We start from the raw sequence: 17,755 nt of genomic DNA, 5'->3' as shown, positions 1-17,755 counted from the left end.
CCATCTATATGCTGTCTACAAGAGACACATCTTAGACCCAGAGACTCATGGAGGTTGAAAGTGAATGGCTGGAAAACAATCATACAAGCAAACAACAACCAAAAAAAGGCAGGAGTAGCTATATTAATATCAGACAAAATAGACTTTAAATGCGAAACAATTGTGAGAGACAAAGAAGGATACTATATTTTAGTGAAAGGGACAATCTGTCAAGAAGATCGAACAATCATAAATATTTATGCTCCTAACAAGGGTGCCTCTAAATATGTGAGGCAAACACTGGAAAAACTAAGTGAAAGAATAGATGCATCTACAATTATAGTGGGGGATTTTAATACACCACTATCAACTCTGGACAGAACATCTCAAAAGAGAATCACTAAAGAAACAAAACATTTGAACAGTATATTAGAAGAGCTGGATCTAATAGACATATATAGATCATTACACCCAAACACAGCAGGATATACATTTTTCTCAAGCGCACATGGAACATTCTCCAAGATTGACCATATGCTAGGCCACAAAGAAAGGCTGAATGAATTCAGAAAGATCGAAATCATACAAAACAATATCTCTGACCACAGTGGAGTGAAGCTGGAAATTTGCAAGGGACAGAGACCCAGACTCCACACGACAATTTGGAAATTAAACAGCACACTCTTAGAAAAACAGTGGGTCAAAGAGGAAATCTCAAAAGAAATCAATGACTACCTTGAAACAAATGATAATGATAACACAACATACCAAAATTTATGGGATGCAGCAAAAGCGGTACTGAGAGGGAAATTTATAGCCATAAATTCATATATCAAAAAAGAAGAAAGAGCAAAAATTGGAGAACTAACTGCACTTTTGACGGAATTAGAAAAACAACAACAAAGTAACCCAACAGGAAGAAGAAGGAAGGAAATAACAAAGATAAGAGCAGAACTAAATGAAATAGAAAATAAGAAAGCACTTGAAAAAATAAACAAGACCAAGAGCTGGTTTTTTGAGAAGATCAACAAAATTGACAAACCTTTAGCGAGACTAACAAAGAAAAAAAGAGAAAAGATGCAAATACACAAAATAAGAAATGAGAAAGGTGATATCACCACTGACCCCACAGAAATAAAGACTATCATAAGAGGATACTTTGAAAAACTATATTCCAACAAAAATGACAATTTAGAGGAAATGGACAAATTCCTAGAAACACATAAGCAGCCCATACTGACGAAAGAAGAAATTGATGATCTTAACAAACCAATCACAAGCAAAGAGATAGAATCAGTCATTAAAAATCTCCCAACTAAGAAGAGCCCAGGGCCAGATGGCTTCACAGGTGAATTCTACAAAACATTCCGGAAAGAACTAACACCAATCCTGTTGAAACTATTCCAAAAAATCGAAACAGAAGGAACACTGCCTAATTCCTTCTATGATGCCAACATTACCCTAGTACCAAAGCCAAACAAAGACACCACAAGAAAGGAAAATTACAGATCAATTTCTCTAATGAACCTAGACGCAAAAATACTTAACAAAATACTTGCTAATCATATTCAACAACACATTAAACAAATTATACACCATGACCAAGTGGGATTTATTCCAGGTATGCAAGGATGGTTCAACATAAGAAAATCAATCAATGTAATACACCATATAAACAGATTGAGAGAAAAAAACCACATGATTATATCTATAGATGCAGAAAAGGCATTTGACAAAATACAGCACCCCTTCCTGATAAAAACACTCCAAAAGATCGGAATACAAGGAAACTTTTTGAACATGATAAAGAGTATATATGAAAAACCGAAAGCCAACATTGTTTATAATGGCGAAATCCTGAAATCCTTCCCTCTAAACTCAGGAACAAGACAAGGATGCCCATTGTCTCTGCTCCTATTTAACATTGTCTTGGAAGTACTTGCTCGAGCACTGAGACAAGAACCAGATATAAAAGGCATTCAAATTGGAAGGGAAGAAGTCAAAATTTCATTATTTGCAGATGACATGATCCTATATATAGAAAACCCTGAGAGATCTACAACAAAGCTCCTAGAACTCATAAATGAGTTTAGTAAAGTCGCAGGTTATAAGATCAATGCGCAAAAATCAGTAGCATTTCTATACACCAATAATGAGCAAGATCAGGAGGAAATCAAGAAACAAATACCATTCACAATAGAAAATAAAAAAATCAAATACTTAGGAATAAATTTAACTAAAGAGGTAAAAAACTTATACATCGAGAACTATACAAGATTGTTCAAGGAAATCAAAGAAGACCTAAATAAATGGAAGAATATTCCCTGTTCATGGATAGGAAGACTGAATATTATTAAGATGTCTATCCTACCAAAACTGATCTACACATTCAATGCAATCCCAATAAAAATCAACACAGCCTTCTTTAAGGAACTAGAAAAACTAACTATGAAATTTATTTGGAATAGAAAGAGGCCCCGAATAGCCAAAGACATATTGAAAAAGAAAAACGAAATAGGAGGAATCACACTTCCTGACTTCAAAACATACTACAAAGCTACAGTAGTGAAAACAGCATGGTACTGGCATAAGGAGAGACACACAGACCAATGGAATCTAATTGAAAGTTCAGATATAGAACCTCATGTATATAGCCATATAATATTCGATAAAGCCACCAAACCCTCTCAACTGGGAGAGAATGGCCTATTCAACAAATGGTGCCTGGAGAACTGGATAGCCATATGTAGAAGAATGAAAGAGGATTACCATCTCACACCTTATACAAAGATCAACTCAAGATGGATCAAAGACCTAAATATAAGAGCCAAGACCATAAAGACCTTAGAAAGCAGTGTAGGGAAACATCTACAGGACCTTGTAATAGGAAATGGCTTCATGAATATCACACCAAAAGCACGAGCAGCAAAAGAACAAATAGATAAATGGGACTACCTCAAATTTAAAGCCTTCTGCACTTCAAAGGAGTTTGTCAAGAAAGTAAAAAGGGAACCCACACAATGGGAGAAAATATTTGGCAACCATATATCTGATAAGAGACTTATATCTTGCATATATAAAGAACTCCTATATCTTGAAAACAAAAAGATAAACAACCCATTTAAAAAATGGGAAAAAGACTTAAACAGACACTTCTCCAAAGAAGAAATACAAATGGCTAGAAAGCACATGAAAAAATGCTCCAAATCTCTAGCAATCAGGGAAATGCAAATCAAAACTACAATGAGATACCATCTTACTCCCATAAGATTGGCAGCCATAAAAAAAACAGTAGAATACAAATGCTGGAGAGGATGTGAAGAAAGGGGAACATTCATCCATTGCTGGTGGGAATGCAGAAGGATCCAACCATTCTGGAGGACAGTTTGGCGGTTTCTCAAAAAATTATCCATAGATTTGCCATATGACCCAGCAATACCACTGCTGGGTATATACCCATCAGATCTGAAAACAAGGACACAAACCGATATATGTACACCAATGTTCATAGCAGCATTGTTCACTATCGCCAAAAGTTGGAATCAATCCAAATGTCCATCAACAGATGAGTGGATCAATAAAATGTGGTATATACACACAATGGAATACTACTCAGCTGTAAGAACCAATACACTACAATCGCACGTGATAACATGGATGAACCTTGAGAATCTTATGTTGAGTGAAGCAACTCAGGCATTGAAGGACAAATACTATATGACCTCAATGATATGAAATAAGTTAACTGCCTCAGAGAGCTAGAGTCTGGAAAAGTGGCTTACAGGAAATCGGGGGGTGGAGGAAGGATGTGAGTTAATGTCTGCAGGGGTGGAATCTGTGATGAGCTGGCAGTAAGTATGAGCACAAAGAAGGGACAAAATGGGGGCAAGGGGTTACCTTCGGATGGGGTTTTCTGGGTTTGAGGGGGGCTGGGGATGGGAAGAGGGGTAATATTGTCCAAGAAATAGGTGGGAGGGAGGGGCAATATACGAATATGGGAGAGTGTCAGAAGTTCATTGAGAACTAAATGTTGAATAAAACGTATCAAAGTATAAGTAGGAGGGTTACCTGGTTAGGACGCTCAGGGGGTATGGTCTGATGCGTGACGGACTCTGGAGGGAATAGCTGAAGGCTCATTTTGCCAAGGTGGGTTCTACCATTGGGTGGGGTGGACCCATATCCTGGGGAAGACTAATGCCGTTGAATAGAGAGAACTGTATCTCTCATGAGAAAGGACGGCTCCCAGGGTATTAGATTGGCAGGCGTTGTGGGCCCTAAGGGGAGGGGAAAATGGATGTGGAATGGATGGAACAAAGGTAAATAAGGGGGCAAAAGAGGAGTTATGTGAGAGTACACGAGGATGAATATAAAACAGCTAATATTACACCAAAAACATATAGGGGACGACAGACTAATAATGAAAACCATAAGACAAAACATAGGATAACTAAAAAATTTAGAAAACTGTACAGCCTAAAATATGGACCACATAGTAAGCACAAATGTCACCTTGTTTGAAAACTATAGTGTTGGAATCTGTACATCAGTTTCAGGAAATATGATATGAATAAGTTAAAAGATTATTGCTGTGCAAGGGAAAAGGTTTTATGGTGGATCTGGGGAAATACTGTATATTGTATATATGAATTTCGGTGATCTAAGACTCTTCTGAAGCTGACATTATGTTGGGATTCACTTTACGGGAAGTTTTGGATCACAGAGTGGTTCAATAATGGCAGCGGAGGAATACTGATATGGGATGTTATTGACAGGATATATATGGTTGACAGGGAGTTATACAGGGCATATGCCCAGGGTATATGGTAATGTCTATATATACTCATAGTGGAAACAAAAACAACAGCTGGGGGGGGTACTGGGCTCCTGGCCGGGGGGTCACTGTTGTGGGCCCTGGGAGAGCAGCGGCAATCCTCCAGGTGCAACGGCAAGAACCAGGAAGGAAGGAGGGCCCAACAGTGGGCTCGTGATACTAATGGTTACACTTTTGAGCCTATACACCTGCAATAAGAACAAGGCCTAGAGTAGCATTGTGCCTGGGGGTTTCCTCCTGACAGCCTGCATGTTACTCAAATGTGGCCACTCTCACAGCCAAACTCAGCGTGTAGATGCGATGCATTCCCCCCAGCGTGGGACATGACACCCGGGGATGAGCCTCCCTGGCACCGAGGGATCACTACCACATACCAGCTGAAGAAGCAACTAGAAAATGACCTTGAATTAAAGATTCAATGCGGAACAGCAGAATATACCTGTCTACATATAATGACATGACTTCGGGAAGCTGTTTGACCTAAAGTAAGGGGGAAATGGAAAGGAGAAATGAGATTATAAGGCTGTGAGTCTCTAAAAAAGAGTCTGGAGGTTGTCAGAAGGAATACCCCTATGTACAACTGAGCAGAGTCTAAGAGACAGATAAGGTAGATACAACCCCAGGTATTGGTTCTTTTGAGGGATAAAGAGACCCACGGGTTCTATGGTCATGGCAGAAGGGGTTCACTGCCATGACAGATAGCCCTTCTTTGGAGCTGGTGTTTCTGCGTGATGGAATTGGACTCAGAGGGGATCTCTTTTCACAAGACTTGCATGCTACTTTATTGGAATTGTAGTCAGTGCTGGGTTTAAGATATATGTAGGGGATTTGAATCTCTGGACTGATAATATGACACCCAGGCCCAGAGCCTCAACAGACTTCAGCTCCTACACTTTGATTTATTGGACTTACTCCACTCAGCTAACATGGAGTTGAAGAAGGTCAGCCACCACAACATGGAGCCTAGAGTGTCTACAACTGGAAGCGGAAGGAGTACATCCAGTACCCATATGGAATCTAAGCCCTCACTTGACATAGATGTGCAATGGACACAACCAATCCAATGTCCACAGAGAAAATGTGGAATGGGTGTGGGAACGGTAGCCATGGTGGCTGCTGGGTGTGGGGAATGGGAGGAAGAGATGAGATGTGGAGGTGTTTTCGGGACGTGGAGTTGTCCTGGATAGTGCTTCACGGACAATTACGGGACATTATAGATCCCCCCAGGGCCCACTGGATGGAACGTGAGAGAGTATGGGCTATGATGTGGACCATTGACTATGGGGTGCAGTGATGCTCAGAGATGAACTTACCAGGTGCAATGGATGTGTCATGATGATGGGAGAGAGTGTTGCTGTGGGGGGAGTGGGGGGCGGGGGCGGTGGGGTTGAATGGGACCTCATATTTTTCATAATGTAATTAAAAAATAAATAAATACATAATTAAAAAAAAAAAAGACCCACAAAAAAAGAATTCTTGATTGACATTTTTTTCTTTTAGCACTTTAAATATTTTGAAACTGTACTTCTTGCCTCCATAATTTCTGATGAAATTATCCTTGTACATATTAGAATTCCTTGTATATAACTTGTTGCTTTTCTCTTGCAGTTTTCAGTACTCTCTCCTGTCCTTGGCATTGGACAGCTTTATTACTATGTGTCTGCACATGGTTCTCTTTGAACTCATTCTTCTCGGCATCTTGAATGTGCATGTTCATTTCTTTCATGAAGTTTGGGCAATTTTCTTCCATTATTTCTTTGACTATTCCTTTGCCCCTTTCTCTCTTTCTTCTTCTTCTTGGGCTCCTGTAATATATATGTTGGTATGCCTGCTGGTTTCCCACAGGTCTCTTAGCTTCTATTTGCTCTTTTTTATTCTTTTCCCTTTGTTCTCCTTAGCCTGAATAAGATCACTGATTCTTCCTTAGGTCACCTCCAATGTACTGTTGCAACCATCTAGGGAATTTTTCATTACAGTTATGTGTTCTTTATGTCCAGTATTTCTGTTTGGTTCTTATTGAGAATTGCATTCATTGTTTTTCTCATATCCTTTAGTCCTTTCTCTGTGTTTTCCTTTGTCTCCTTGAACACATTGATGATCATTTTTAAAAAAATCTTTGGTTAAGTTCTCCTTATTGATGATGTTTCTAGATTTTTATTTTGTTTCTTTAAATGAGCCATGATTTCCTGTTGCTTTGTCTTGTAACTTTTGTTGCACATTGTACGTTTTAGTATTTTAAGTGTTAACTCTGGGATTTAGGCCGTGAGCTGTCATTCCTCAAGCTTGTATTCTGATAGTAATTTGGTACAGATTTTCTTGAATGCCAGGAGTTGATCATAATGAACAAGCCAAAGCAAAAGCACCTTCACACTTTTTGCAAGTTAGCTCTAATTTAGCTGGTGGTCTCCTTCAGAGTTTAGCCTTCCTATCAAGAATACCAGCCTGAGGCATAAGCAAAGGCCAAGGTTCTCTCTGTCTTGTCTGAGCCTGCAAGGAGCTATTCAGCCTATTTCTCTTCCTGCCTAATACTTGCTACAGGCCTCAGAAATTGTCCATTTACAGTTTACTGGAGTTAGAATGAATGCCTCTTCTATTCCCTTTGAAACTGACTTCTACCTCTGCTGGGCAGGCTCTTGAATGCAGGTAACCATTTGCCCAAGTCCAATTCAATTTAACTATTTTTCACACTACCCCAGCTATCACCAAGTCACTTTGCTGTCCTCAGGTCAAACTCAGGGAGGAAAAACCTGAGACAAGTTCCCTGGTTCAGTCTCTCAGATTTCCCCTTGACATATTGCCATTACATATATGCTCCCCAGTATACACACAGGAGCCACTCTATTCCCTCTGAAATAGGATTAGGGACCCCAAGCTGTCCTCTCTGTGTTGTACAGGGAGGGGTGGGGGTCAGCAAAGGTGCCAGGAACAACTTCTATGGCTTTTTTTTTTTTTTTGTATTTATTTATTTATTTTTTTCCAAACTCTACTCAATTTATTCATTTTTTAAAAAGATATTACATTAAAAAAATATGAGGTCCCCATTCGCCCCCACTGCCCCCACCCCACCACTCCCCCGACAATAACACTCTTCCCCATCATCATGTCACATCCATTGCGTCTGGTGAGTACATCTCCAGGCATCGCTGTACCCCATGTCCCGTGTTCCACACCATAGCCCACACTTTCCCATGTTCCATCCAGTGGGCCATGGGAGGACATACAACATCCGGCAATTGTCCCTGGGACACCACCCAGGACAACTCCAAGTCCTGAGAATGCCTCCACATCTCTTCTCTTCCTCCCCTTCTCCACACCCAGCAGCTACCATGGCCACTTTTTCCACATCAATGCTACATTTTCTCAATTATTAACCACAATAGTTCATTTTCTTGATTCAACACTTTCCAAGTTAATCCAGCCCTTTAACTGTTTTCCATAGTTTTGAGGAAGGTTACTCTCTTTAATTCCTCTGCTGCCTTTGCCCAAGATGGGTTGGAACAATGATCACTCTCAGAGCTGACACTAGTGATCTGAAGTAGCTGACCAACAGTAGTGACCAATAGTAGCTTGAGCTCCAGACCCCATTGCTGCCAACTGGGAGGTTGAGAGAAAGGAGAGGGTAGTCACTGCAGGGAGGATGAAACTCAAGGTATGTATTACAATTTACCAGTCCATTCTTCCTGTTCTATCCTGGATGTGGCATGAAATAGTTGATTCAGATTGTTCCTGCTAGATCAATAATTGTTTTGCTGGAGGGACTGATTTCTAGAGCTCCTACTCTACTGTCTTTCTATAATCCTTTCCCTCCAGGTTTTTAAAATACAACATTATCTCCAGAAAATATCTCCATGTCTCTTTATAGGGATTATTTTCATTCCTCTATACTGCTGTTTGTACCACATTATATACCATGGTTTAAACTATTTTCCTTAGTTTATACAACCAATCTCCTATGTTTTAACATTTAAGCAGTAATGAATACCTTGCAATGACAAATAATGCTTTATTGAATAAACTTGTGCATAACCATTTTCATTGTTTGACATACAAATATGTATTAATCTAAAGAATAAACAAACTAATAAAACTACATAACAATATAAAATATATTTGATGCATAGGAATATTTATGAAATAATGATTCATCTTTAAAACACACTTATTGCAGCTGTTCTCACAATGTTCTTTTAAGACCTAGCAAATGGTAATTTACTTATAATTTTGTGGCAATGAGAGAAAATGACTCTATACACTAATTATAAATTTGAAATCTAAAGATTTCATAATAAATCTAATATTCTATGTATCTTTCATGTAGGCCATTATGAAGAATCAGATAAAATCCTCATAACTGAATATGAAGATTCATTAACAAAAAACAAAATAGGACAAAAGATAGGAAAAACTCACAGGGGCCGAAGACTCAGCAGTAAGTATAATAGATATAGATATCTTTAAATGTATTAAAATAAGCTCAATAGAAGAACTTTTATCTTGTGTTCAATAATATGTACTTGCACATACATTTTATAGATATTTTACTCCTATAGTGACAATATCCTAGGTCAACTAGAGGAAAAAAAGCTGAACCATTGATATCTTTTGGATGGGATTTCCATTTGTAAGGCTATTTCATGTGAATGCTTTATGTGCTCAGAATTCACCCAAGTCCAATAACATGATCTGAGGGAGCAGAATAGGACAATAACTGTCTCTTAAAGACTGTGTTTTTTTACTGACTCCATGCACTGATGGGTTCAAAATGCCAATGGGCACCTCTGGTGTGTGGTGGTTTTCTTCTATTATAGGCCACAATCACAAACTGAGCAGTAGTTAAAACTAACTCAGGTGGCAAAGGTGGATCAGTGGGGCCCATGGAAAGTGTGGCCCTCCTGGCTCATAGCAGACCCTCTAGGGCATCCTGTTGCTGAGGGTATCACTCAAAGTTGGCATCCTGTCTGATAGTATCATGGATAAGTGTCATCAAGATATTCACATGGGGAATGTGAGATACAAATAGAATGGTCCCGCATTTTTATTTGCTGGTACAAGGGTGCCAGAAGCTTGGCTATCATCTATTCTGGAGTGAGGTTTTGTTCTGCTCCCTCAGATCATGCCCAGGGATTTCACTTGGGTATTAGTATCTTTATCCGTTATGAGTACAAAATGTGGGTCATAAGGTTGTGTCAAGACTTGATTGATTGGTGCCCTTGCTGGGGCCCATCAGGAGGATGCCCTCAACATAGTGGAGGGCTAGTACCCCTCTGGGGACAGGACTTTTTCACTTCACAGTCTACCCATTGATGACAGTCAGTAAGGAGAATTAGATAGTCTTGTGTAACGATATTAGAGATATAGGATTGCCCCTTCCACATAAAGCCAAATTGATCTTGATTATCAGAGAGGGGAACATTGCTGACTAGGACATTTGAAATGTCATTTGCTGCACACCACCTTCCCTCAGCTTGGGCAGTAACCTCTGTAACAGTCACAATATCATGAACTACCAATGCCAAGGGAGCAGCCTGGGTTGAGCTGCCCATAATCAATCGTTAGTCTTCTGCTCCTGAAGCTTTGTACATAATACAGCATTATCTCTTTCCCTCTCATGCAGGTGCTAGAGTTTGTGGGGATCATAGTCATCTGTGCACTAGCATCCTAAAGACCTAAAAAGTGCACTTTTCTCCCACTTTACATTCAAATCTGACCTTGATATAGGATCTCCAATTACCCCTGATGACAGAGGGACTTTAGCCATACGTTCCTTTGGGGGTATCCTTTGAGACCCATTATCAGATAAGAAGATGTGGAGATCTTTCCAGGATTGTCTTGCCTGATTCTTCCAGACTATGGCAATTGATTACCATTTTTAATTCTTTCTTGTTGATCAACTTTGCTATCTTAGCATTACTTTTTTATTATGTCTGATGTTTGTCAGTTAGAATCTGGATTGTAAATCTGACCTATTGACCTGATTTTATATGAAGATTTAATTGAACTCAATAACCAGCAGGAGCAGCTGGAAAGAATCTAGAAATTGGAGCCTGGATAGCAATTTCAATATCCACTATTCTCATTCACTCATTGTAGACCCAAGGGACTATCAGCATGACTTGCAGGTTTGCTGTGGCCTCTGCAAGAGTGGTCCAAACAAGTTTTTAAGTGGAGACACATGGTAGAGTCAAAACTGTAGGCTGTCTAATTGGACAGTGGTCACTGTCAGGGCACTTTCAAGGAGAGGTCTGTGGTAATGCTCCCAACAAGTGTCTCTTTCCCTTATGGAGTTTAATAAGATTACATACTTCATTGTGGAGGTGACCTAAACTGTCTCTAAGGTCTCTTCAGTTTATATTTTTCCATTAAAGGCACAGGTCTGAAAAACTTGCTGCATTCCAGTCTGTTCTTGTACCCTAGGGAACTGCTTAGAGCTAGGACAGGACATTGGATGCAACTTAACTTGTACATTCTCTGGAAACTTGGTTCCATTATGGGAGGATAGTAAACAGTAGTAAGAAATTGCTCCCCTAGTTTTGTTGGGTGGACTGTTTTTATTCACAAGGTGATCTTGGCTGTGGAGTTGGGGATGAAAGAGAAAGACAGTGTCCTCTCTCAGAATCAAGAAGCTTATGTCAACAATTCACTGGTGCTTTCCATGTGCATCCCTCAGTGGCTGCTATCACTTTCCATACCAATTGGCATGGGTGTGTGGTGGTACCCTCAAACTCTTGCAAATGGATCCCAGTGGTCTTCAGGGTATTGCTTGCTATGGCAAATTGTTAGAGATCTGCCAAGTTTTGAGTTGATCAATTAAGATAACTAGCCAAATTGTAAGCAACAATTAAGTCTTTATTAACTTACTGCATTATAAGCAAGAGACTAATTTTAAAAGGCCCTGGATCCCCCGGTGTTTCATTTTTTTTCCTACAGGAAGTCAGCAGGCATGACCCAGATGTATTTAGCTCAGATCTGCCTCGGTTATCCTAAGAAAAGTCTCCTGAAATTTTCAGATCTGGGGTAGTTGGAAAATTACTGAATTCTAAGTTGGAGTTAACAAAAGTGTCTTCAATGTCCCTGATAAGATGGTCTCAGTAGTGTTGTCTGAACAGTGTCTCAGTGGAAGCCTCTACTCTTTGCATAAGGAGGTCCCTAGGCTTGGACTCCTGATATGCATAATAGTAACGCTGTGCTGGGTAGGGTTACTGTGGTTCAGTCCTTAAGTGTAACTCCCTCCAGAGCCTGCATGCACTGGCTGTGCACCAAGTCCAGTGGAGGAGGCAGCATCCCCAATGAGGAATGCCAAGTAAAGTTTTTGTAATTGCCTATGGTTGGGGCTCAAATATCCACATAGGATGTTGGCCTGAAATGGACCCCTCATTATATACACATAGACATTCACACGCACATATATGTACATATATTTGTATATGTACGTATTTAAAGGCATATACTCATGCACCTATGCATGCATATGCGTATGTACAAACATAGTTTACAATCTATGATTTTCATGACACCATCAATTCCAGTCCAGCCCCTCAGGCCTCATTCCTATCTTCCTTCATTTCTTATGTGCACATCATTTCTTCCACAGTGACTCCTTCTAAAATTATTTCAGAATTGCTTAGCTCATAGCACTACAAAGGACAAATAGCAGAAAGAATTCATGATTTATTGACTATCTCCCAACCCTCTTGCCCAAGACTGAAGTTATATGTCAAATACTGTATTCATGAGTCACTTGTATTACTGATTTTTTCCTTCCATGATTTCATTGGTTTACTTTTAGTTTTTAGTTTCAGCTTTAGTTTTCCTTTCTTATCCTTATTGATTTAATTTTGTTTTTGTTAAGACATTTAAGAAGGTATATTTAAAGAAAAATCATTCCTTTCCCTATTAGTTCCTCTGCAGTCACCAGTAAAGCCCTCCCATTCCCATTCTTTTAGGCAACCAACTACATTATGGTTTATATTTCTTAGAAAGTTAAGTATCTCTCCATTCCTCTTTCTATGTATTTTTTCTTCTCCTCCCTGCCCCTTGCTGTTTTTGCTCTCTGTGTCCATTTGCTGTGTGATCTTCTGTGTCTCTTTCTTTTTTTGTCTTCTCTTCTTGTTTTCTCCTCTAGAATTCAATCCTGGGGATTCAATGTGGAGAGAAGTTCCCTGTCACTTGCGCCACCTAAGTTCCTGGTTTCTGTCATATATTGCCTTTACTCTCCCCTTCGTCTCTCTTTTTGTTGGGCCATCATCTTGCTGCATGGTTTTCCGTGCAGGCCTGGTTTTCCTTGCAGGCTTGCCTTTACCAGGAGGCCCAGGGATTGAACCTGGGTCCTCCCATATGGTAGACGGAAGCCCAAACACCTGAGCCACATCCACCTCCCTATGTATTTTTTAAATTCCCCCTCTTTGATATTGAAAAAGTAAACTACTAGATATCTTATATTAAGTTTCTTTTTCTTTTTCACTTAACCTTATCTTCTGGAAAGCTCTTCATATCAGTTTATAAGGATTTTTTTCATTTCTTTACAATTGTAAGTATATGTTTTAGTTTGTTGCTGAAAGCAGATCCACAAAATGTGTTTGTTTTAACAATGGGAGTTTATTAGCTTATGAGCTTACAGTTTTGAAGGTGTGAAAATGTCCAAATCTAGGTATTATCAAGATGATGCTTTCTTCCTGAAGACCAGCTGCCAATGATCCTGGACCCCTCTGTCACATAGCAAGGCATGTGGCAGCATCTGCTAAATTCTCTCTTCTCTTCTGGGTTTTGTTGCTTTCAGCTTCTTGCATCCATGGCTTTCTCTTTTGTCTGAAGTTCATTCTCTTATTAAGGACTCAAGAGGATAAAGATCTGCCCTGAATGAAGTGGGTCACATCTTAACTTAAGATCCTAATCACCAAAAGACCCTATTTACAATGGGTCCACACCCACAGGAATGGATTAACTTTAAGAACATGCTTTTCTGGGGTACATACAGCTTCAAACCATCGTAGTACAGCACATTCTAACATATTATATACCGTAGTTAATACTATATTCCTTAGTTTATTCAACTAGTTGTTTATACTTGAGCAGTCAGGTAGATAAAAAGATTTTGCACATATTGCTGCAATAAAAACCCTTATTTTCATTATTTGGTCTATGAATGTATATTACCCTAAGGTGTAAATAACCTAAAAAATTTTATACTTGTATAAAATTTAATTGATGTACAGAATATACACAACCATTCAGACTATTGACAGTGTTCATATGAGATCAAGTAATATGGTAATTTACTTAAAACTTTATAACAATGGAACAAAATGCTGCTGTAAACTTGTAATAAATTAGAAATTTGGGGATTTCACAATAGATCTGTGTTTGTATATACTGGGCTAAATGCATCTCTTATGTAACTCTTGATGAAGTACTACACGAAAATCTCATGGCTGAGCATCAACATTCAATGTTAAAAGCCCAAATGCAAGTAAAGAAACAGAGACTATCTAAATGGGTAAAAGTCAATACTATGTATAATATATATACATATCATTAAATTATTCATAGAAATTTTTTAGTCATGAATATGTAGTAGAACATATTTTATAGGAATTTACACATTGACCTATAGTGCAAATACCCTCAGAAAACTGGAGAACAAAAGATAAAGTATTAATACCAATGGTTGGTATTTCTGTTCATAATATATTCCAAGGCCATGGGTCAGGTGGTCAGTATCCATCAAGTCCCAATTTGGCCAATGAATGTGTCTTAAAGGGTGTATACTTTTAAGCCAAATCTGGGAATTTAGGGGTCTAAAATCCCAACTGGTATTTCTGACCTGTGGTGGTATCCTTCTGCCATAGGCTCCAATCTGGGAACTGAGGAGGTGCTGAGACCTGCAGCTCAAATGGGAAAAGCAACCCTGATGGCCAATTAGACACTTGTGTAAAATAACTTGTACCTTCTTTGTATTAATGGCCCAGCCATGTTCCTCTGTGTGTGTCACAGCACATCCAGTCCATGTTGGGTGGTGCACTTCTAAGCCCATAGGGAAGATGTAATCCATATAGTGGAAAGCTAGTACTCTTTCTGGGAATGGGGCTTTTTCCAGATTATAGTTTATTAATTGATGACAGTCAGGGAATTTAGATAGTCTTATGGAAAGACATTAAAGATGGTTTATAATCCCTTCTACATAAAGGCAAAAGATCTCAATCATCTGATGGGGAGGGACGCTGAATAGGGTATTTGTGATAACAGAGTTGATTAAAAAAAAGAGGGAAGACTAGGTATGGAAAGTACTGAGTCAGAGTGGAGAAAAATGTTGACCCAGTTTCCCAGGGCTTGCTATAACAAGGTAACACAAAGTAGGCGACTTAATATTGTCTCACAGTTCTGGAGGCCAGAAATCCAATATCAAGGTGTTGGCAGGGCCATTGCTTTCAGAAACTGATAGAAGAGATGTTTCTTTGCTGCTACTAGTTTCAGGTATATGCTTGTCATTAGTTAGTAAGATGTGACCTGGAAAAAGTCTGAAAATGTCTTAGTTGAGGCCTCCACAGCCCACATAGAGTCCTCTGAAGAGTGCTGCAGTGTGTGTGTGTGTGTGTGTGTGTGTGTGTGTGTGTGTGTGTAAATCCTTGGCTGCAACTCCTTCCAAAATCAGCAGTGTACTGACTGTGGACCAAGTCTAATGTGGGGAGGGCAGCTTCCCCTAATGAGGCATCCCAGGTAAGTCTTTGTAATTACTTGTAGTTGGTCCTAAAAGATCACATATAGGATTTTGGTTTAAAACAGATGCCTCATTGTACACACATGCCTGTATACAATACACATATACCTGTATTCATGAACATACATGCATATACATATGCAAACATGCGTGCATATACATGTGCATGGAAATCATTTAGAAAGCATGAGTTTTCACTGATACCATCAATTCCATTCCCACATCTCAGAGTTCAGTCCTACTTTCCTCCATTTTCTGTGTTTTTCCTTTCTCCCACAGTGTGAATCTTCACCCTCAACAACATCAACACATTTACTTATTTGCTGAACCCTATAATGCTTCTAAAAATCATTTCACTATTGCTTAGCTCATACCACTACAAAGCAGACCTACTAAAAAGATTTTAAGATTTGTTTACAGTCCTCTACCAAACCCCATGATGTACCTAAGACTGAGGATATGCCAATTATTTTATTAATCAGTTACTTGGATTATTGCTTTTTTCTTCGTTTCAAGAGGTTAATGTTTTAGTATATCTTCACTTTTAGTTTACCTTTTTTATTTAACCTTATATTTAGAATATGTGTATTAGGGTTCTCTAGGGAAACAGACTGACAGGAGTTATCTGTAAACATTATGGGATTTTATAAAGTTGTCTCATGCAACTGTAGGGGTTACACAAATTCAAATTCTGTAAGGAAGGCTACAAGCTAGGATCTCCAATGAAGGTTTTCAATGAATTCCTCTGGAAAAGCTGGCTTTCTGAAATAGTGAGGGAAATTCTTTCTTCTGACTGCTGAAATCAACACATATACTTTTAAGGCCTTCAACTGATTGGATGAGTCTCTCATTACTAAAGGTAATATCCTCAGTTGATGGTAGGTTTAATCAGCCATAGATTCAATCAGCTTACTAATGATTTAAATCCATGAAATGTCCTCACAGTAACAATTAAGCCAGTGCTTGTTTGACCAAACAACCAGGCACCATTATCCGGCCAAGTTGATGCAGGAGCCTAACCATCACAGTTCTACAGTTCACCCCTTGTCAACTTGGCAGCCATACACATCATCTTAAACAATACTTAATCTCTAAATAAAAATAATACCAGACATATTTTTCACCAACATTACTCATCTCTCTTATGTATAACCAGAAACATACTAAATCTCTCCAGAATAGGGTACAAGTCCTTGGATAATATTCACGTTTAAACATAATATCTTATAGCTTGAATATTATGACATGAAACTAATATACTTTATGTCATATAAGGGGATAGGATAGGGGAGAATACAAAGATATTTGCTTTATGTACACAGACAAACATAGTCATAACAAAACAAGGAAGAAATATTCCTAACCATTATATTCCTCATTTCTGTAACTGGTCATGTGGTCATAATTTGTATTTATCACTACCTTCTTCTTCTACATATTCCCTCTACCCTCAGCAAGCACTTCAGCTGGCCAACTTCATTCCTGAAGTTTCTGGGCCATTGATAGTCTGCCTGAATTGGGTTGCTGCAGTTTTCCATTGACTTTAATCACAGGGCATGGTAATACCAAGAGATGCCCTAGAGGATCTCCTATATTCCAGGCAAACTCTTCTTCACCTCCATTTTCTCCATTTCCCTTGATAGTCAGGATCAGTCACCCCCAGCCACTACACTAATTCCCTTCTTTGGCTGTTGATTCAGACAGAGGCATGAGGAGCCCAAATTGGCCAGGTGGCAGTCTTAACTTCTAATTCAATGGAATCATTGTAGTGTCTCCTGGTGGAAGCACTTCTCCTTTTGGAACTAAGACCTGTTGACCAGCAGAGCTTAACATTGCATGGACAAGAGGCACAAACCAAATTTTCTAGGGATAATAGTAAGTGGTGCCATTCCCATCTCCACAACTTGAATCCTGGACCCAAGAATCCTAGCTATGGGAAAAATAGCACCATAGAGTGGATGTTGATTTAGAGCATGCACATCCTCCTGGAGAACACTGCCCCAACCTTGTAAGGTATTGTAACCTAGTTGGCACTATAATTGAGGCTTCAAATGGCCATTTCAACATTCTATCAATCCAGCTGCTTCAGGATGATGGGGAACATGGTAAGACCAGTGAATTCCTTGAGCATGTGCCCATTCCCGCACATCATCTTCTTTGAAGTGGGTTCCTTGATAGGTATCCATGCTGGGTGGAATACCATGCTGGTGGTAAGGCATTCTTTAAGTACG

General features: G+C 39.2%; 1 protein-coding gene across 14 annotated transcripts in view; it reads left to right on the top strand.

The window, feature by feature from the left end:
- Window positions 1-17,755, top strand: part of CCDC7 (coiled-coil domain containing 7) — a 568,294-nt gene that overhangs the window by 415,556 nt on the left and 134,983 nt on the right. For all 14 annotated transcript variants that reach the window (XM_058297711.2, XM_058297712.2, XM_058297715.2 and 11 more), the window contains one exon: window positions 9,129-9,239. In XM_058297711.2, coding sequence (XP_058153694.1) covers window positions 9,129-9,239 — 111 coding nt within the window. The remainder of the gene's footprint in view (window positions 1-9,128; window positions 9,240-17,755) is intronic.

The sequence above is a fragment of the Dasypus novemcinctus genome, chromosome 5 (genome assembly GCF_030445035.2).
Source record: "Dasypus novemcinctus isolate mDasNov1 chromosome 5, mDasNov1.1.hap2, whole genome shotgun sequence".
Taxonomy (NCBI): Eukaryota; Metazoa; Chordata; class Mammalia; order Cingulata; family Dasypodidae; genus Dasypus; species Dasypus novemcinctus.
Note: the sequence above shows the minus strand (reverse complement) of the source record. Positions and strands in the feature narration are given on the sequence as shown.